This window comes from Silurus meridionalis, chromosome 13 (genome assembly GCF_014805685.1).
Source record: "Silurus meridionalis isolate SWU-2019-XX chromosome 13, ASM1480568v1, whole genome shotgun sequence".
Lineage (NCBI taxonomy): Eukaryota > Metazoa > Chordata > Actinopteri > Siluriformes > Siluridae > Silurus > Silurus meridionalis.
The window spans coordinates 19,982,777-20,005,162 of NC_060896.1; the positions used below are offsets into that span (position 1 = coordinate 19,982,777).

The window sequence follows — 22,386 nt, forward strand, 5'->3', positions numbered from 1 at the left end:
CATCCTTGTTATTTGTTACAGTAAATGTAATAGTTTTTATCAAGAATCAACTTTATTATCCAATCACGTGTCTCGAGGGGCTTCAGAATTTGCATAGAACAGTGCACGAAGCCAAAACACTTCCAGTCAGAACGACACAGTTATGCAGGCAGACACATATTGTTAGATACGTAATGGACAAAAAGTGTTTGGACACCTGAGGACACTAGAGGCACGCAATCGCATATTACATTGAGTGGAAGATCTTGAGGGACCTGCTATAGAGCTCTGGCCTCAACCTTATTGAAGACCTTTGCGATGAATTGGCACGAGACCCGCAACATCGGCCTCCTGGGAATCGTATGCTCGGGTGTCCACAAACTTTTGTCCATATAGTGTGGATGTAAAATAATTAAATATAGAAACAGGAAATGGTAAGCAGAAAAGCTTTTTAGAGCACACACCATGCCAAACCTTGACATGAACCGACCACAGGAAGAGATTCCCACATCAGGGTTCACTCCTGTCATTCCTGTTGGAATATGAGGCTGAAGATGGCATTGAGTCACTGAAACTAGACAGCTGAAGATTGGAGAGATGTCACGTAGTGTTTTTTTTCCCCTCCAGTCCATTTCAGTGAGCTGACATTTATTCAAGGTTTTTTTTTTTTATTTATTTTATTGTGTCTCCCTCTGTATAACATCTTTCATGTCAGACACGTAAACATGTGCTCAGCCACCGGCAGAAGAAAATTCTAATTGCAGTTGAAAATGATACATGATTACACCATAATAAATACCCCTTTTTCCTCTCTTTTTTATGGATGGGTAGAAATCACTAATAATGACTAGTGTGTGTGTGTGTGTCCCGTTTTTCAGTTCGCAGACGTGGCTTCGGCTTGACTGAGCATGCTCAGGAGTGAATGAACCCCCGCCCGTCGTCACATTGCCACGACAACGATGAGAATGGAAGAGATTAAGAACGAAGCAGATACGGCCCCAATGGATTCCATGTCGCTATACGCTGTGATGTATCCAGTGTTCAACGAGGTACAAAGGGAGATACAGATACATACGTCCTCGCTCGCTCGCTTTCACGCACTCGGAGGTCACTTTTATTAAACATGCCTATCTTGTAGTTCTATGTCCGTGAACCTGAAAATGGCCAACGTGTGTAGATTTATGGTATGTGTATCTACTAATGTGCCCACTAGTGTCTTTCACATTGTGTTTAATGGGTTATGGACAATAAGAACAAAAGTATTGGGACACCTGACCTTTTCTGCCATTTGTGGTTCTTCTCCAAACTGTTACCAAAAAGCTGGAGGCACACAATTGTATAGGACATCTATTACATTACATATTGCATTTACTTGGAAAGCCAAATGGTGATGCCCCTGTGCACAAAGTGAGCTCCATGAAGATCTGGTTTACATGCTTTGGTGAGGGAGATCTTGAGTGGCCTGCTATAGAGCTCTGATCTCAGCCCTACTGAAAACCTTTTAGATGAATTGAAACACTGACTGCACCCCAGACCTCCTCACCCACATCAGTACCTGCCTTTTGCTATACCCTTGTGGCTGATGAACACAAATATCCACAAGCACACTCAGTTGATTCAGTAAACAATATTTGATAGCTGCAGCTTTTGTTTGGTCGAGTCATTCATTAAATCTGACACATGCAACCAGTTAACAGATCAAATATTCACTTACATATTCCCTGTGATCTCTCAGATGAAGGTTAGTTTTAAAGTAACCAACAGTTTAATGTTGAACAGTTTGTGAATGACTCCTAATTGTATCCTTATTTAATTACTCTGTGTTTGGTAACGATGGGTTGCTTTGCATCAACATGTCATTCATAAGAAGGCAATTAAAGGCACCTGCATTCATACTGTAGCAAATAGTTTCTTACTAATCAATTATTTGATTGTTGATTATAAATATAATATATTATGTGTCAGGCAGTCATTCATGCAATGGGATGCAAAATCATGATCCTGTTAAACAGCTACTTCTAATAGGGTGCAATATTCGGCAATCAAATATTCAATTAATAATCACTGGACTCCTATAAGTTGAAAACAAACATTTTAGCATTTCAGCAATTTTTAAACGATCAATATAAAAGCTGGCAACCTGCATATTTCTTACTTTGACCACCTTTTTTTTATATGGATCAATATTCTGTTCTGTTTTCTGTGCAAACTACTGAGTAGGCACCAATCAGAGGCCGCATTTTTATAACGTCCTCATGTAGACCTCTTACAAAGTATTTTACAGCATTTTAAAACGGCAAAAATATGTGTTTTAATACAAAAAATGAAGCCATTGTTAACAACCCTAACAAATACAAATTACAAAATGTCCTACAGCAGGGCTTCAGGAAAAGCCACATGCAGTTTGTCCCTGCAGTCTCCTTTGCTCTTTTTTTCCACCCTCCATTTTCTATTAATCTTCCCACGGCCCTAGTAAGTCAAGGCCATTTGACGCTAATTGTTTGAGCGCATAACTGATTGTGTTTAAATCACCTTGATGAAGACCGAAAGGAAGAGAAATTATATTGTCAATATTAACACATTAGATAAATTAGAACTTTTGCCAAGACTTTGGCAGGAACGTGATCCAGATTTTTCTGCTAATCTTTTTTGAAGTGTTTGCAGTTGTTTTTCGTTTAATTTAAATCTGATTATTACTGGATTATTAGGCAGCATGTGGGTGTATCTTTTTACTCATCATTATAAAACCAGGAACATGTTTACTGAGTATTTTTCTTTGCTATTGCAGTTGGAAAGAGTGAATCTGTCTGCAGCACAAACCCTAAGGGCTGCTTTCATAAAGGTAATAAAAGCACACCTGTGTGCTTTACTGTGGTTTTACATGGTCTAAAAAGAAAGTGCTGTCATTCTTTGCTATAATGAGGCAGATATGTGGTGGTGGTTTTGTTTTTTTCTGTCGTCTTTGCTGATCCAAATAAAATATTAAACTGCACACAGGCAGAGAAGGAAAACCCGGGTCTCACCCAAGAGATCATCATGAAGATCTTAGAGAAGAAAAATGTAGAGATCAACTTCTCAGAGTCTTTATTACGCATGGCTGCAGACGACGTCAAAGGTGTGTGGTTGTTTTTTTTTTCTTTTGTGTGTGCGTGCGTGCGAGCGTTTCTGCATGCTTCAAATTTGGTGAGCGTCCTCTAGGTGGAGCTGTTGACCTACAAATGGCGTTTATATAAAAAGCATGTTTTATGGTAATATTTTTCCCCCTTCGCCGTAATTTAATTTCCTGCTTTCCACGACACATTTTTGTCACATCTTCAGAATCATGCCAGTAATGAATTCACAGGCACACTTGTGTTTGAATGTGAAATTTCCCTCCATCCTTAATCCAGGCCCGTTTTCATACCTTTTCATCTGATTTTGTAATCCCTATTTACACTTTGTGTGCGTGTCCCAGCATTGATTGTTTATTGAAATAGGCAGGCCTTTGTCGATAAACTTTATCGCTGTCATGTGTATACTTTAATACTTTGTGGTACTGTATTCTTAATGCCACATTCAGCTTCAACAATCCGTCTTGAAGGGCATTTTCCCCGGACGAGATCTTTTACGCTAGCTGTTTTTTATTTTTATTATTATTTTTTTTAAACCAATCATCCTGTTCGCAAAGCTACAGGGAGGACGCAGATTGGGACCACGAATAAACACGCTTATATGGGGCATGGAAAATAATAAAGCAGCCATAACAATAACTGTCGCTCTTGAGAGAGAGACTTACTCTCCAAAGTGCATTTGAAGAAAAAGACACACACACACACACACACACACACACACACACACACACACACACACACACGTGTGCACACGTTTGCTCTCCACTCTGTATACATTCTGCACAGTGCTCGTAATCCGACAATATTGGAAACTCATTTTCTTTGGCTTGTGTTGTCTCACCTTGTCATCCAAGGGTCCAGACTTATAGTCCTCCCTCTAATACCTTTCTTATTAGTTTTACTGTATGTACAGAAGAACATAAAAAAATATCCGTGCATCCGATCGAACACACCCAATTCACAGTTTTCATTAAGCGCTTTATTTTTTTTTATGCATCGAATTTCGGCAACCCGAATAGATTTATTCCTGACGAACTGTTTATTCGTGTCCTAACCCTCCCCTGCATTCAAGCTTCATTTATATGTATGCTGCATTAGAGTCAGAAATGTGCATGATGTGGGGTGGAGGGTGCAGGGGGCACAGGGTCAGCATTACCATAACAGCAAGGAGCATGTGAGTAAAGGAGCATTTTAATCACCCTGTTTGTGTTTTCAGCAAGTTTGAAATCATTTCCTACCCCGACAAAATCTCATTCATTTGCGATAAGCACCTCTGTCACAGACTCTTAACATATTTTATGTACTTGTTACAAAAACTGTAAACGTCATTGTATTTGGGACAGCGACAATGACGGTGAAATAATTCGACACTTGTTTTTTCTTTTTCGCCTACGAAAAATGTCATTTCAAACAAGAAAATAACAGCTTTATGAATTAAACAGCATTTATGTAAGAATTCTGTTTTCAACACTAACGAGAAACCCAAATTATTCAATTATATGCGTTTGTGCTTTTGATTTGTTATCGGAACAGACTTGGTAAACGGAAATAAAGAAGAAAATTAGGGCAAAAAACTTGTGAAGCAACAAACATAATTCGACAGTTTTTGCATCTTCATTCGAGGCTGCAAGTATTTCATTTAACACACAACAAAAACATAAAATGAACTTGCCTTTTTTTTTCCCCCCCGCACATGGGGAAAAAACAGCACTGGTTTCTTTCCAGTTCCTGTATGCGTCCGTGCATTACATACCTACTGTTTTTAATCAGAACTCATGATTGATGTCTGGCACCCACCAGTCTGTGAAGAAACAAGGTGAAAAGTAGAGTCTGATTTGTGCTTTGCCAGTACAGCATCTCATTTTTCACCGGCTCTAAAAAGGGCTGTCAGAACTAGTTTTTGAGTTTAGTGCAAACTTATGATGTTATGTCAGCTGTTATTAAAGTGATGTATGGGTGTGATTTGTGTCCACAGAGTACATGATTGACAGGCCAGAGCGAGAGTTTCAGGAGCTGAACGAGCGAGCCCGAGCACTGAAACGGATCCTCAGCAAAATCCCGGACGAGATTAACGACAGAGTTCGCTTCCTGCAGACCATCAAGTACACAGACACACACCTGCACACACAATATGAGAGCGCTGTCTTTACAGACTTATTTTCCCCATATTGAGTCACACCGTTTGTGATTTGTTGAAATAGTCAATAACTCTGTCAGAACTTTTGTTCCTCATAGGAGTGTGATTGAGTTTTCAGGCTCCGGTTGTGTTTGGAAACGGATCGTCTGGCTGTCAGTTTATTACATTTACAGTATTTTTAGGTTGCGTCATAGCGCTAGTGGGTGGTATGGTTAAAAAAAAAAAATTAAATCATTCTGGCACAGTATTAACTTTCAATTTTTACTGCATCACGATGCCGTACAAGCACTAGCGCTTTATTAATTGGCAAAAAAAAATTTGCCCTTTGAACACATTATGAAAACGCAAAGTGCCATTATTGATACAAACCTTCTACAAAAAGAACATTTTATCCAACAATATACTTAAAAATACAAATATATCTGATAAATGTTATGCTTTTTGTTTCCATTGTAAAATTCAATGAATTCTCACTGATGATTAGAAACTTTGAAACATTTGAACATTGTTTATTAGGAACATCTGTAACCGTCATGCAGAATCATAAAACAATGCATCTTCAGTTAAATTTCCTATTGGAATATGAGGAAAAATGTGATCTCATTGACTTTGACCATGACATGGTTGGTGTTGCCAGATGGGCTGATTTAAGTATTCCAGATCTCCTGGGGCCAAACAGGAATCTGAGGCTACAGTGGGCACAGGATCACAGAAACTGGAGAGGAAATTGGTATTTTTTATCAATCCAGTCCAGTGTAGGTGAACTTGTGCCCGTTTTAGCTGCAAGGTATAGATCATAGGACTCAGACGTCACAAGATTCACAAGATTTTTAAAAGTGCATAGTAAACTTGATTACAACAAATAAGGATTTAAAATGCATATATACAGCTTTCTGAGTTATTTACCGACCAAGATTCCTTTTCTTGGTTGACTAGTTTGCAACCCAAATGTAGTCTTGGACATAGTTTCTAAGCCTTCCTGTCAACTCAAACCAGTCTGGCAGATATCTTGTGACTTCTTGAGGCTTTTTAGCCTGCTGAGCTCTAACTGTCCCAAAATTCAGGAATAGCATGCTAGAAATCAGAAATTCTTATCACAAAACCATTAGACAATAATATATTTTAAGCTCCACCACTTATATTCTAATGGGGAAAAAATAAACGCAAATGTATTGGAAAGTGGGTCTGGTAATTCCAGATTTCCAAAACGTCACAATATAGCAATGTTTATATCTAAAGGTTTTTTTTTTTGCTTATTCAGACTGTTTGTTAGTTCCTTCTGGGATGGCTTCTTCTTCTGAAGTAGCACAAATAGACAGTAATACAGGCAGTTACAGGTGGTATCATAATCGGACATATCAACAATAGAAATCGTTTAAACAATTTATTTATGTATTTATTTTTGATTGGACATATGTAAATTATAAATTAAACTGTGTGTCATACATTTCATACTACATTACAAGCTGAATACCAATGCTGTATGACTAATCTCACTGTTTTGCTACACACAGAGACATAGCAAGTGCCATTAAGGAGCTCCTGGATACAGTCAACAACGTCTTTAAGAAATACCAGCACCAGAACCGAAGAGTGAGTCGACCTTTGTGCTGTTTACTGAATGAGCTTATGCACTATGGGTGGAATAAATGGTTCTTTATACACCACAAACCTGTTGGGAACCATTCAAAACGCAGCGCCTCGTTTTTTATTATTATTTGTATTAAATTAAAAGTCATAGGTATTCTGCATGTGCTGCATTGCACGTGTTAATAGTTGTATTATTTTTAAACGTAAAAGAAATTCCACAATTTCTCGTGCAGTTTGGTTGGCATGGTTTTGGAAAGTTCATTGAGGAGAGTTGCTGTGTTCTTTGCAGGTACTGGAGCACCAGAAGAAAGAGTTTGTAAAATACTCCAAAAGCTTCAGCGACACTCTGAAAACGTACTTCAAAGATGGAAAGTAAGCAGGTCTTGTTTAAATATAAATTCCAGGCAAAGCATAAACAGCCCAGAGTGAAGAGCCGGTTCTTTGTAATAACAATATCCTAATAGTAATTGCTTTTTTGAGGGACTGGGTGGGAATATTCAGTAGATGTATAATACAGAATACAACATGGTGATATTTTTTTGTAAATAATTTCGTTGAATAAAACATTTGAGGACATTCGAGCACCGACTCACTTCGGCTGATGAACGACCTTATGTTGTCTGCATGACCTAATAGCCCATTGCAGGCTAAGCACTAGATTGCATCTTGTGTCGCATTACAGAATGAATATAAATTAACATCTGACAGAAAAGTCCTGAAATAGTGGAAATCGCGCAGCCAGTACTGCTCTCATCATCGACAACATCGCAATAAAAGCACAATCTTATTTATTCCATCAAAGCCCGCCAGTGTTGTTATGCGAGCACATAAAAAGCAAACAAGCGGCAGGGAACAATACCAAGACATTATCGTAGACAGGGAAAATAATAGGTTGCTAAATGAGAGAGGCCTAAAATTTTAATAATGGGAATATGATAACCTTGAAATGTCAGGCAGCACACTTCAGATTTTTTTGTCTTGGGCTGTTTGAAACTGTATGTAATGCTTATTATGAAATTATTTTCATGTAACCTTTACCGTTTGAGCACTCTGTGGACTAAAATTAGTAATATCAGCTCAGTGTATATTAGGAATACCTGTACCCCAGCTCATTTCTTGCAATTTCAAATCAAGGGGAAGCTCTGATGCAGTTTGAGCTGATTTAAGTACAATGGACCGAATTAGCATTTTTTGATCTTACTATGACGATACGACAAAATTGGCCAGCAGGCAAAACGCATCAGCGTATTACAATACGATACATTGCTGCCAGAAGGTACGCATCTCCAGCGATGCCTTACTCTTGTCAGCGGGCAACGAAGATCACTTGAATCTGTGTCAGAGTGCGTATTTTTTCTGTCTCTTTGGTGTTTCGACACCGCCGGACACTGCAGGTGTGCTTCGTCTGGCTCCGCCCTCCACTCGCAAACCAGGCTCGTCAACGTGCCCGCACGCTGCCGCGTACATAAATTACAGTACCATCAATTGCTCTGTTTTGCCCAAGTCTGTACTGTCATTTGTTTAGTTATTACAGGGACTACCTGTATTTCAGAAACTTAAAGCTACAGTGGGCACAGGATCACAGAAGCTGGACAGGAGATTGGTATTTTTTCCAATCGAGACCAGTTTAGGTGGTGAACCTGTGCTCATTGTAGACACTAAGACTAGAACTTCGGACTAGAAATTTGACTAGGATAATTCACAAGATTTCAAAAGTGTACAAAAAGTACATATAAACAACTCTCCAAGTTATTTACTGACTTTTGGTCGACAAGTATGGAACACAAATGTACACTTTTGCTGTTGTAGCCCATCTACGTTAGACGAGTGTTTGGAGGTGCTTCTTTTGTGTGTTTTTAAAGACTTTTGGTACGTTTATGAAGGCACTGATTAGTTTGCTCAGTTTCTAAGCCTTTCTGTCAGCTGGGACCAGGTTGGTATTTCTCCTGCGACTCCTGATGCTGTTCAGCCTGCAGATCTCTCGCTGTCCTGAGCCCCCCAAACAGAAGGTTCTGAATTACTCAAACCAGCGTGCCCGACAGCAACAACCATGCCACAGTTAGTCGCTGACCTCACTGAGATTAATTTGCAGATCTGACATTTGATATGAACATTAACATTTTGTCTGTATCTGCATATCTACATCCTGTCCTGAGTTTATGAATCGCACTACAGTCACATGATTGGCTGGATAATTGCATGGCTGTGCAGGATTACCAGTGTCCCCAATCAACTCAGTGAGTCTGGATGTAGACATTAAGGACTTATGATAATATCTGAACACATCCCTTTCAGTCATAATGATAATGATCAGTCTTTGCACTACATAAAATACAGTTGTCTATAGATGTACCATACAGTTATTCTTGATCCATGTAGATAGATTCCAATGCCTTAGCAAAACATTCAATGTTTAAGTATCTCTCTAAAATGTATTTGTGTTCCTCAAGGGACAAATCGAGAACCAACCAGTTTGATCTGCAAACACTTTTATTTTGTTAACATTTATTTTTTTTTTTTACCAAAAATATCTACTATTCTAAACTAGTCGTAAATGACCCCTGCAAGGCAAAGTTGCATACAGCATCAACCACGATATCCTAGAGCAAAGAGTTCAAAGCCGACAACGAGGAAAACATGGAGTGCGCCAAATCTTCTAGTTATCCAGATCCACCATTGCAGTATGTCAGCTGCTATATACGCACTAACTTTCGCCCATTTTATAGGATAAATAAGACCTAATATCCTCATTCATGGGGATGATAATAAACTGAATAGTCTGATGAGTTTCAAATTTATGTAAATCATATAATGGCTTACAGAGTCCCCAGATTTTAACGCAGTGTACATGCATATATTGGAAAGAGTATGAATTTGAACTTGTTTGAGGCTGAAAAAAGGAAATCTGACCCTGTATAAACCTATAATGTACCTTATATCTGCAGTAGACCATTTGTAAGCTGCAAAAACATTTGTATAGCATGAAATAAATACATCTTGGGGTTAGAATCTGAAATTGGAGTTACAATCTTTGTTTTTATCCCTTCTTCTCTCGCTGTCTCTTTGTCTCACAGGGCAATAAACGTGTTTGTCAGTGCCAACCGGCTCATCCACCAAACCAACCTGATCCTCCAGACCTTCAAGACAGTTGCATAGGAGATTGATTCCGCCTTCATTTTTAAAAATACAATATAAGCTTCATGTGAACATGGAAAAATGTTAGGGACTGTAATTTATTAATCTAATGGGTCAATTACTTTGGGATAGTCAGAGTCTGAGTTCTAATTTTCTTTAATAGCTGGGTAAAGAGCCAAGATTTTTTTTTCATGCCATTTTTTTAATTCTTTTTTTTATTTATACATTTTATTCCTCCTCATCATCTTTCAGTCCAAGTCTCCATTCGGGTGTTTTAACGGCAAACATTTCCAGTCATCAGTGGAAAGAAGAGCTGATGTTCACTCTCTACTGGACTTTTCCGGTCCTGTCTTGTCTTATCCTCGGAACCCTGGAGAAAGACAACGGGATTATATATTTAATAAATATTTGGTAGCAGGAATATAAAAATAAATAGACTGCATATTGTCTACAATTTTCTTGTCTTCTACTTTTTTAATACATTATTTGGATTTGGTGGTGTTTCCGGACTTCTAGCATTGCTACAATTTATATATCGGAAATTCTATACTTTCATTTATTGTCAGTAACAGCTTTATGGTTGTGGAGTCTCTAGAACATTTATATATAATGTACAACATCACATGAATACGAATGTGTTTTTTATTTTTAATAAATTCGCAAAGATTTCAAACAAACTTCTATTCATGTTGTCAATATTGTGTTTAGGGTTTTGAGGAAAAAAAATATTGAATTTAATCCTTTTTGGAATAAGGCTGTAACAACAAAATGTGCTTTTACAAGCATTTCCAACAATTTAATTTTTATTGTTAATAGGAACAAATATTACCCTAACTGCTAGTTGATGTTTTTAAGCCATTGGAAGCCATGTTGTCCAGTTAGTATGCTTCTTTAATCGTTTTCTTTTTTATCTGAAGCTAGAAAAGTATTTTATTAAGTGTTTCTAGAGCAGAGATGCACAAACAAGGACTCTCAGGCCAAAGTTGGCCTGTGGTGGCCTTTGATTAGGCCAGTCATACCTTATATGTGAAAAGAAAAAAAGAGCCAATCGGAAAAACAATAACCAACTTCATGTATCTCATTAGAGGTTACTGAATAGCAGTTTTTGGCATTGAAATCAACAATAAATTAGATTGTTTTCATCATACTGTAAGTTTCACTGAACTACAATGTTGAAAATATAATTGCATTTGTTAAGCAGATTACAGAGTAATAGTTTCCATTTAATTATTTCTAAATATAAAATCATAAATGAGGAACAATGGTGACTTTAATTGTAATATAATGTGTGGTATAATGCAACAGTTTTTTGGTCAAGTTTGATTTTTGGCTTTTTGTAGGAAAATATTTGGGAATCTCTGCTCTAGATTATAGGGCTCTGTAAAATATTCTATTCAATTCATTTTTATTTGTGTAGCGCTTTTAACCATGAACATTGTCTCAAAGCAGCTTTACACAGATAATGTGGTGAAAAGGAACATCTTAATTCTTTATTAGTGTAAGTTTGACCCTGGTGAGGAAGCTGGTGGCGACTGTGGCAAGGAAAAAACCCCCAAGATGGCATAAGGAAGAAACCTTGAAAGGAACCAGACTCAAGAGGGAACCCAACCTCATCTGGGTTGCACCGAATGTCCATTTATAGCAGATAAACGATGTTGCGGGCTTCAGTGGTGATAATCAGAAGCAAACTGTAATCCTGAGTCAGTGTAGGAGATTGTTGACATCAACTACAGTCCAAATCCATCCTCAAAGCTCCCGTTTTTACTCCTGAATTTCATGGAACCACCCAAGGCGTTGAAGAGAAACCGTCCCCAGCTGTACAGAGTGACCTCCAGTCGAAGATAACACTATCCAGAGGCACGAAGTGGAAAGATCTACTGAAGGAACAGTGGTCAATGGAACCTCAGGAGCATGTTAAACTCGTGAGAGAGAGAAGAGGGGTGACAGGAAGAGAAGGATATGGATTATGTGTCCTTATTGTTGTATGAAAGTTAAGGACACTGTCTAGTAAATGTATTTTAGTTTTTTTTTATTAGACATTGTTACTTTCTACATAGCAGTTTTCCTAAACAAGATCATACATGTAGTTGTCATAGTTAATAATCAGATATAATAGTACAATAAGCTTCACTGACTATAAGGCTTCAGCTCCGGTAGCAGATAATTCCCTAAAACAATAGGACAATTTGTAATCTAGACCACATCTAGGTTATTTCTGGGAAAATAAAAATGCCTGCTACAGGAATGCAGCTTATACAACATAGCAATGAATATTCAGAGTGGAGGATTTAAAGAGGCGTATCTCATTGCCCGGAATGACTTCTAGCCTGAATAAAGTATAGTGGACATCATCTTTTACCCAAAGAATTTGATAGAAACGCGTCATGGTGTCCCTTATCTCATTTATATTTTTAATTACTGAAAAGCTCCTGTTTTAAAATGGATATTGAATTAAATGTCTGTGACCTGATTTGAAACATTATCTTCACGCATGAAAGTGCTGATCAGTTAATTATTTTTTATCTCGGACCATTAAATAATGTGTAGAAATCAGAGTCACAAATGATCCCGGAGGGTTTGCGCCGTGGGAAAATGAATTGTTTTGGCTCTATTGCTCTCCTTGAAATATAGTTTTGTTAAGAAGATATGATTGGGGTCAGAAGACTGGGTCCAAACTCAGTGACTACGTCATTGGGCAAATTGATGAATGAGTCAATATCCAGTGTTGTTAAAAGAAAACAACAATTAAAAGTAGCTTTGGAAATGCACATCCAACAATGATAATTGTTTCTTGTGAATTTTTATGATAAACGAAACTTTATACCAGCAGGCATATCTATCTATCTATCTATCTATCTATCTATCTATCTATCTATCTATCTATCTATCTATCTATCTATCTATCTATCTATCTATCTATCTATCTATCTATCTATCTAATCAACACACAGAGCTTTGAGAAAGTATTGAGACCCCCTTTAATTTTTTCAATTTTATGTTGCAGCTTGATACTACAATCATTCAAATAAAGTTTTTTCCCCCTATAAATCTACTCAGTACCCCATGATGACAAAGTAAAAACTACATTCTAAAAAGAGAAACCTGAAATATCACATGTATGTCAGCATTAAGTGCTTTTTCTTCTAAAATATCACGTATGTAAGTATTCAGACCCTCTGTAACAACCCTTAAAAATGAGCTCAGGTGCCTTCCAAATCTCTTGATCGTTGCTACGATGTTTCTACACCTTAATTCTAATTAGCTCTTTGTAGTGTAATAAATAAAATCATCCAGATACAAGCCAATTCTGTTATAAACCATCAGAATGGGGAATAAAGTGATCTCACCATGGAAGGATTGTTAAGATTTTCACATACAGTCTCTAGAGATAACTTTTAAAAAAATATACCAATGCTTTCATGATTAGAGAGTAGAGAAAGAGAAGCTTCTATAACTCAAGGTAACCTCTTTGTACAATTTAAGCGGTACATATTAGTTTAGTGGATAGATGTTAGACTTCTGATTGGAAGATTATTGGTTCAAACCCAGCACCACAAGCTGCGACCATTGGGCCCTTGAGCAAGGCCCTTAATCCTTAATTGCTAAATTGCTAAGGGAAGTTGTTCTGATTAAGGGTGTCCTCAGATTGCTTGGTGGATATAGCCTTACCAAAACTACACACTTAAAGACAGGACAAATGTTGGTCTACTGAATCTTGATTTCTGCTCAGACAAAAAGATTGATTTGAATAAGAATTTGGTCCCGGCAACATGAATCAATGGACTTAACCTGCCTTGTTTAAACAGTCCAGTCCTGGTGGAGGCGCTGTAATGTTGTGAGGAATTGACACACTTTGGGCTAATCAATCGTCACTCAAATACCACAACCTATTTAAGTATTGTTGCATCTCTTTATGGCCACAAGTTATCCTTCCTCTAATAGCTACATCCAGCATGATAACACAAAACAAAAGTCATCTTAAACTGGTCTCATGCACATAACACTGGGTTAAGGGTTATTCAGTGGCCTTCCTAGTCCCTGATCTGAATCCAATAGAGCACATTTGGGATGTAGTAGAATGGGAGCATGAAATTGCTCTTGAAAAATGTACACTATCTCCGTGATGATGTCACATCAACATGACCAGAATCCCAAATCCATTTTTGCAATATTCTGTAGAATCCATGCTATAAAGTACTAGAGCTGTTTTGAGAGCAACGTAAGATCCTACCCAGTATTAGTGTAATAAATTGTTCAGTGTGTGTGTAGGATGGTACTGATCAGAACCTCGTACTATTAACAAGAGCTTATTTTTTGTCTACCATCAGCCTGCTAGCACTCAGACTTCGCTTGATTGCCGCTGCCCTGAGTCAACTTTCCGATTTATTTTTCTATTTAAAATTTTCTCTAACAGTATTGCATCAGCTTCACCCTCAGGTGCGAGTTAAAAAAAGTGCCTGTTACATAATTCATTCATTCATCAGTAACTGCTTTATTTTGATTAAGTAAGATTGGGTGGACTTCTGATCAGAAATCTTCGATCATGAGTTCAAATCCCACAAAATTTCCCTGACTGCTCAGTTGTATAAATAAGTTACTCTGGATAAGTGTTTCTTACTAGGTCTAAATGCCATAAATACCAAATAAACAATAAACAACAAAATACCAGGTTTGTGTTGGAGTCTATTCAGGGAAAACTGGGTGGTGGAGCACACTGGAATACACTCAGGATGTGCTGCTTGTGACACAACAGACAGGGTGCCACTATAAATGGGAAATGCAAAGCACACATACATTCACACCTAGAGGCAATCCACCTGCTGGCATGTTTTTGGGAGTTTGGAGGAAATTGAAGAACCCAGTGAAAACTCACATGAACACGGGATGAACGTGGGAAACTCGACACAGCCAGTAATCTCAGCTCAAGATCAAGGGTCTTGGGTGTACCAGCTGTTGCTACTCTATGTAAAGTTGTGTCAATGAAAAAAAAAAAAGCAGCAGTCATGTAACTGTCTGGAAAAGTTACGCATATGATGCTTCAGGGAAGTGAAAAAGATACATAGCTCTCAGCCTCATAATGTGATTTGTCAGACATGATCTCTAGCTTGAAAGACCTGTTTTGTGTATAATAAGTCTACTCTTAAGGACCCTTAATATCATTGTTAAATAGCTGATCAAGTAAAGACAACTGAAAGTATGACTGGAAAGGTGTGTGTAAGTGACAATTAAGAGTATTTTATATAAAATATAGTGCTGAGCTTTGTGTGTAAATGCAGCGCTAATGGGTTTCCGGGGTGATGGTTTGTTATGGTGTGTGTGTGTGTGTTAGTGGCGAGAGAGAAAATAAAGCTTTTGTTCTCACTGAAGCCCTGGACAACAATTGTTTAAAGCCCTCGAGAGCCAGGAAAGCGAGAGATGTGGAAACTGTAATAAAACTCTTTCCCCGTTGCCTCTCTCCAGTGTGTGTATGTGTGTGTGTGTGTTGGGGAAAAATGCGCCCCAGGCTCAGATAAGCTTTTCTCTAGTGTCCAATCTGTGAAAAGAGGAATGGCTTGGACGCATAAACACGTCCTCGTCTCGGTCCCTTGTTGCCTGGAGACCTGGATGGGCTTTAAAAGAGAAAGATCATAAAAGAAAAGTGTTGTGTAGATGTGTGTATGTGTGTGGCATCTGTTTCGATTAACCACCAGCAGTGCTACAACTCAAGACGACTTCTCTCGGTTCTTGCAGGACTTTTTCCTCTGTCTGTTTCTTAGAACTCCACTTAGTGTTGTAGAGAATTTTAAAGGAGTTTATATCCCCACATGCCCAACACCCAAACTTTTTTGAGCCTTTTTGCTAAAGAGCCTTGTGAGAAGCTTTCATGTGCTGGACCCACTTCACACAAAGAGTGATAGGTAGGGATTTTTTTTATGTCACTTTAGAATTCATTGATTTCTATTGATGTTTTTTTTCAAATGAATTGTGTCACAATGAGACAATCTATATCCGTAGCTGATTCTTTGTTGCATAGAATTTAATGACAGTAATCAAAATGCGTAACATGGCACTATTCATTGGTGCTTATTGTAAAAATAACCCGTGTGCCACTTGACCCTGATTGTTGTGATATTCTTAGTGTAATCTCCAACAGCATTTCCCCCATATTTCTGTTGCTCTGATCCTTTATAACCTCATTACGCACATATAAATCTGGTGTGTTCTTTTTCTATATTTTTTTTATAACTCTAAATTTGGCTTTTCACACATAACATCTAATATCATAGGTGTAGCTTCAGTTTTGAAACATTCAGTTTAATAAACACAATAACAGAACAATGTGATGGTTGAAAAGTACTTTAACATGCACTTTACAGTTTGTTAGAAAGAAAAGGGAAAGTAAAGAAATAAGCTTGATTTCCATAAAAACTACAGCTTTTTATTAAACCTTACATTATGCTTGTCTTTGCCACAATATCACACTGTAACAATCTTTAAACATTAATTAATTTTATTATGTGTAATTTAAGCAGCAAAGCATACAGGAAAAGAAATCTTGAAATCCTAGTTCTATTTTAAGTTCTAGTAGCTTGGATATGAGAGGTTTATCACGAAGGAGACTTTCAGAGAAATGTAAGCGTGTGAAGGATTTATAAAATTTTTTCAGATAATGGTTGGATAATATTTTAGAAAATAGGTATTGGGATGCCTGAGTTTTCCAACCATCTGTGCTTCTTCCCCAAACCATTACCACAAAGTCAAAGGTAGATAATTTACTGTTTCTGCTTTGACTTGAACTAGGAGAAATAAACTTGTTCTAGCACTACAATATCCCTGTGCACAGAGCTAGCTTCATGAAGATATGGTTTAAAAAGGAATAGAATGGATTTGATTGGACTGCTATAGAGCTCTGATTTCAATCCGATTGAACACTTCTAGGATGAATTGGAACACTGAATGTACCCCAAACCTCCTCATCACATGTCAGTATCTAATTTGTATCTGAATGATCACAAATCTCTACACAAGTACACTCCAAAATCTAGTGGAACATGTCATAAGAGTGAAGGTATTTGTGGGGATTAAATGTGAAATGTGACATTAAGCACACCTGAATCAAATGATCGGGTGTCCACAATCTATATGGTGTATAAAGACTACACTTTCCAAAATTGGTGGGGATTCAATCAGACAATTTTAAAAAGGTTTCGAGGTCTGAACTGTTCAGATAAAATCTTATGCAGACCTTATGGATCTATAAAAACTAAAAACCAACTACATATTCAACAATCTCTACATATCAACTGTTTATGCTTGGTGCTAGTAATAAACTTTCTTTCGGCTTCTCCCATTAGGGGTCGTCACAGCGGATCATCCGCATGTTTGATTTGGCACGTTTTTACGCTGGATGCCCTTCCTAACGCAACCCTCCCCATTTATCCGTGCTTGGGACCGGCACTAAGAGTGGCTGGGGTTGGTTCCCTGACCGGGGATGGAACCCGAGCCGTAGCGGTTCCTAACCACTAGACCACCAGGAACCCCATGCTTGGTGCTAGTAATATTTGCACTTTATTTGCATTGTACTCCAGTTCCAAAAGTTCTAAATCTTTTTTTCCCCAGCGCCTCAGTGCATAATTTCTGTCTACATCTAGGAACAGTTAACTCGATATTCTTTGCATTAAAACCAAAAAGTATTCTGCATCTGGCTGTTGCATTTGAATAACAGAAAGTCATATAAAATGATCATTCCTGCATAATACATACTATATTACATTTTGAATCACAGCCTCAGTGATTCCTGATATATATACCTCTGAGAAACCTTATGATTCATGGTATTAAAACAATATTAAATCTAATATGTGTGTATCTACGGCACGTTTTCTTACATCCAAGCACACATTTGATGACTAGGGACAATTAAATGGCTTAAAAAAACTCTAGGTTTTCCATCTCCGACTATGAGCTGATGTTCCATGGCACACTCCTAAATATATACACCCTTTGGCTATACTAATGTTCCTTTTTAAATAATAAATTAATATCTAATGCTTCCCTTTGAGAAAACAGAGGTACGGTCTCAGAATTTGTATGATGTTTTTTTAGAGAGAGAAGTGGGTCCTGATGTATGCTTCATCTAAAAATTAGGTTTACCAGTTAATTTCTTAGAAATGTATTTATAGATTTTCAAATGAAGCATGTGTTTGTGTTCTTATATGATCCTACTTTCAACATTGTCCATGTATTCAGTGGAAATTCTTTGGGAAATTGCTGCAGACCTGTTGTCCCTTTCTTAAAAAAAATAAAAAAGGATTGTACTGTATCCCCAGCATTATTCTTTCTCGGTGGTGATTCATCTTTCAGTCTAAACCCTCTTCACAAGAGTTGCTGGTAAAAAGGCCGCTCTCAAAATTCATATTAAGCTTATTCCTCCTCTGAAGTCAGGCTTTTTAAGTTCCTTTGTAGATGTTTTTCTTTGCGGAGTTTTTGCTCGAAAGGGTCACTGCCAGGTCATTTTATTGGGTGCATCTCTTATCTGCATCTTAATTCTGTTCTAGTTTTAGTTGTTTATTTTGTTACAAAAAAAACCCCTAATATGTGTAGATAATTCATAGAGATTTTATAATTACTCAAGGCATCCCAGCAGTCTGGATTCATTAACTCTCACCTCAGTGTTGCATCTCTGACTAATCCTGTGCTGGGTAGCAGAGTTGGTCTCTTTGTGAACTTTGCCTTTTTTACCCAAAGGAAATGCACACTTGTGTCCTCTAGGCTTTGATTGACAGCTAAAACCATGGCAACAGGGAGGGACGTGGAGATGCTTGAGAGTCGGCTGAGCATAGAGGACTTCATCAAGATGCAGAAGCTGTTTCAGGTGAGATCAGTGAGCTTTAGCAGGGTAGATGAGACAGTGTTTTAATATGTGTGTGTGTGTGTGTGCACTTGAGTGAGTAAGGAAGCTTGGATTATGAGGTTAAGGACTTCTTGATCTTTCCATTTTTTTCCCATCTTACTTATGTTCAGGAAAGTAGGTATGGGATTTTATATGCGTCCAAAATAAGTAAATAAAAGATAAGTCAAATAAGTTAAAAATCAGCAGTTCACAATATTAATTCAATGATTAGTGACAATAGCATAATAAAAAAAAGGCATAATTAAGACTAGACATAGAGTTTTTTCTACCTCTTTCTCTTCTTCTTTTAATAGAAAATGCTTAAATAATTGGACATTTTAATAAATAAACATGCTGTAGGTAAAAAAAATTGATGTTTTACCTTGTCCCAACTGGAAAACCTTCAAAAAGGCTGTTTTAAAATCAATACCTGAAGTGAAATAAAGAAATATATTAAATGTATAAATACATTTAAGCGACCATTCGATAATACTAGACTATTTTTATTTAAAGTATGGATTTTCATTACTGTTCCATCTCATTGTTTATTTTTTATTTTTTGGATACTTTGTTAGATTTTAGTATAAATGGTCTTCCATAAAAGCACATATCCAGCAGAGGTGATAAACAGGTAAAAGTAAGAATTATGCTTTGGCATACACATGGAAAGTGTTCTTTGATTCTGTAAAAATTGATGAGACCGTGGTGTTTCTGCATTATTCTGATGTTTGATCATTGAATCAAATTCTATTTTAACTACCATTTTCTTTTGGCTTCTGCAAAAAAAAACAACCTGACAGTTATCAATACCAATATTTCAATATTGGTAAACACTGGCAGCACTGTGGAATATAACGATGTATTATTGACCTACAGTTTTAATGTCTAAAAATCACTTCTACACCAGGTTATTGTTTTACATTTGTTCCTTGAACAAACCAACAACTTTCTGAAACAGAAACACATCTTTGATATCGAAGCGTTATATCTGACTGGAGTTATTCTTATTTTTTATTACTTCCGTTAAAATATCAAACCCAATTTTATTATTATTTTTTGATTTCAGTCGTGCAGTGGCTCTGGTGATTCAACGCCAATGCATAGGGAAGATTTTGTAGAACAGTTCCACTCCGTGATTGGCCGTGGCTCTCGAGAGGAATACGAGTGTTTATTTGACAATGTGGACGTTTCCAGGGAGGGCTGGGTGGACTGGCATCGCCTCGCATCTTACCTTCTTCTGGGACTTTCAGAGAGACAAGAGCAAGCTACCATGTCTGCAGTGCCACGTTGGTGCTCGCCTCGCCTTCTACATGTCCCTCACAGAGAGCAAATCCAAAGTCTGGTTCACCTGAGCACTGGCTGCTACTTGAGTGTGAGTAAAGAGGGCATGATGGCGATGTGGACTGATCATCTAACACTTCTCAAGAAACACAAGCTCCACAATGATTCAGTCAAACCCAAAGATCTCTGGGTTACGGGTTTGGTGGTGCTGCCTAACGTCCACAAAGTAAGTACATTGAGAGACATAATCATCTTATAACTATGTAATAAACATTGAAGTGTAAGGTGCTAAATTAATAGAATATTTTACTGTTTGTTTCACTGGATCACCTTATTACTTGTTAATTTCTGTTAAAATATAAATGATAAAGCACCTAGTCATATCCTTCAAAAAGCCTGCCTCCTGTTTCCTCGGTGCCCTTGTTAACTACCATTGGTGCCGAAACCGGGAAGTGAGGAATAAACATCGCATTCATTAAGATCCTTGAGACATTCAATACATGTCTGCAAATACATTTGCCTACTTGACCACACACAGGTGCACCTATTCATACATTACAGAGCTTCTTATTCTTTAATCCACCCCTCATTGAAAACCAATGTGTGACAGCACTGTTGTTGCCACAAGTCTGTGTTGTCATTATATGCTTCATGACAAGAACGATTTGATCTCTGCCCATGGTGTGCAACATAAATAAGCAGTAATAGACTGGTTGTACTTTGTACATATACATACCTTATAGAATTGTTTAGGGTGTCTTTGGATGCAATATTAAAAAAATATTACATTCACTTGAACTTGGAAACCCAAACCTGTTCCATCATGGCAATGCCCCTGTGCACAATGCAAGCTGCATGAAGATATAGTTTACATGGTTTGAAGAGAAAGATCTCGAGTGGCCTGCTATAGAGCTCTGATCTCAACTGTACTGAACACCTTTGATATAAATTGGAATACTGAGTGCACCCCAAGCCTTCTCACCCTACATCTTTCCTAACACCCTTGTGGCTGATAAACACAAATGCCCACAAGCACACTCCACAATCTGGTGAAACATCCCAGAAGAGCATCCCAGAAGACTGAAGGGAATTATAAAAGCAAACTGGGACTGGATGTGAGATGCGATGTTAAAAAAGCACATACTATACTAATGACCAGGTGTCTGCAAACATTTGGTGTGTGTATATTAAATGTACATGTGTGTAAAGTAGTGAGAAACTTACACCTATTAGCAGTGTATGTATTTTCTATGATGAAATTTTTTAAGCGTGCTCTGAACAAGATTATTAGAAAATGAAGAATTCTTTTTCTGATTGTTGCCAGCTTTGCTTATTAACTCTACTTATGGTGCCTCTGTGTTTAAGGCTCCTGCTGACCAAAAGGTCAAAGGTTTAAGCCCCAGCACCACAAATTGCTGGGCTCATGAGCTAGGTCCTTAACCTTATTTGCTCCAGGGATGCTGCTCTGCTTTATCTGCTATCATGTTCTGCCACATCGGCACACTCTGTGGCAAAATGTTCTAGCCTAGGGTTTTGCCAATTCATATTATAAATGCCTATTTGTTTTTTCTTTGCTTAAATCCATATGTACTGTAACTATCTTAGAAATGAGATAGAAAAAATTAAGTTTAAGTTAAATTTTAATCTAATTATTAAAATGTAAAATTCATATAACTAAATTATTTCTATTGCTTCTCTTTCCTTTGAGTTATTTTGTATGCATATATGTCATTTTTTAATCTGTCCTGTCTTCCGATCTCTGCTTTAGATCGCTGTTTCCTTCACCAGTAAGGAGATATGCTTTTATGATCTGCTCTCAAAACAAGAGTTCAGCTGTCAATATAAAATTCATAGCCTGCGACACACTCCCATCTGCCTACATTATTGGTACGATCCTGCGAGACCTGAAAATGCCGTCCTCAGCTTTGGAGATGTGGCAGGACAGGTGAGCTTTGAAATGATTTCCAACAGGAACCACTACCTGCCACACATATTTGATCAGTTATCAAATATTAATGACCAACTAAATTCATTTTATATTTGCTGGGTCACAAATCCTCACAAAAAACCGTCTGTCCATATTCTATTGATTTCATTCACAAAGGGAACATGAAACAGGTGTTTGCAGATGAGTACAGAAATCATCCAGTAAGTAGCTAATAAGACAGGCCACAATTGGTGAAGACACATGGAGGGGTTGGGGTATCGAGGTATGGGGGGAGAGGTTAGAGTTGAAAAGTACAGTCGATAAAAACAGATATGACAGTTAGTAAAGAAAGAAC

General features: G+C 37.6%; 2 protein-coding genes across 6 annotated transcripts in view; both read left to right on the plus strand.

Annotated features, from left to right (window-relative positions):
- Positions 1–10,405, plus strand: part of pdcd10a (programmed cell death 10a) — a 14,781-nt gene extending 4,376 nt beyond the window's left edge. For both annotated transcript variants that reach the window (XM_046864375.1, XM_046864376.1), the window contains exons 2-8: positions 858–1,028; positions 2,768–2,821; positions 2,977–3,094; positions 5,065–5,191; positions 6,741–6,819; positions 7,106–7,188; positions 9,891–10,405. In XM_046864375.1, coding sequence (XP_046720331.1) covers positions 939–1,028; positions 2,768–2,821; positions 2,977–3,094; positions 5,065–5,191; positions 6,741–6,819; positions 7,106–7,188; positions 9,891–9,972 — 633 coding nt within the window. In that variant the 5' untranslated portion in view covers positions 858–938 and the 3' untranslated portion in view covers positions 9,973–10,405. The remainder of the gene's footprint in view (positions 1–857; positions 1,029–2,767; positions 2,822–2,976; positions 3,095–5,064; positions 5,192–6,740; positions 6,820–7,105; positions 7,189–9,890) is intronic.
- A 5,247-nt stretch (positions 10,406–15,652) lies between these two features.
- LOC124396201 (WD repeat-containing protein 49-like) overlaps positions 15,653–22,386 on the plus strand; it is a 56,735-nt gene continuing 50,001 nt past the window's right edge. For all 4 annotated transcript variants that reach the window (XM_046865272.1, XM_046865273.1, XM_046865275.1 and 1 more), the window contains exons 1-4: positions 15,653–15,848; positions 18,703–18,805; positions 19,890–20,330; positions 21,873–22,049. In XM_046865272.1, coding sequence (XP_046721228.1) covers positions 18,725–18,805; positions 19,890–20,330; positions 21,873–22,049 — 699 coding nt within the window. In that variant the 5' untranslated portion in view covers positions 15,653–15,848; positions 18,703–18,724. The remainder of the gene's footprint in view (positions 15,849–18,702; positions 18,806–19,889; positions 20,331–21,872; positions 22,050–22,386) is intronic.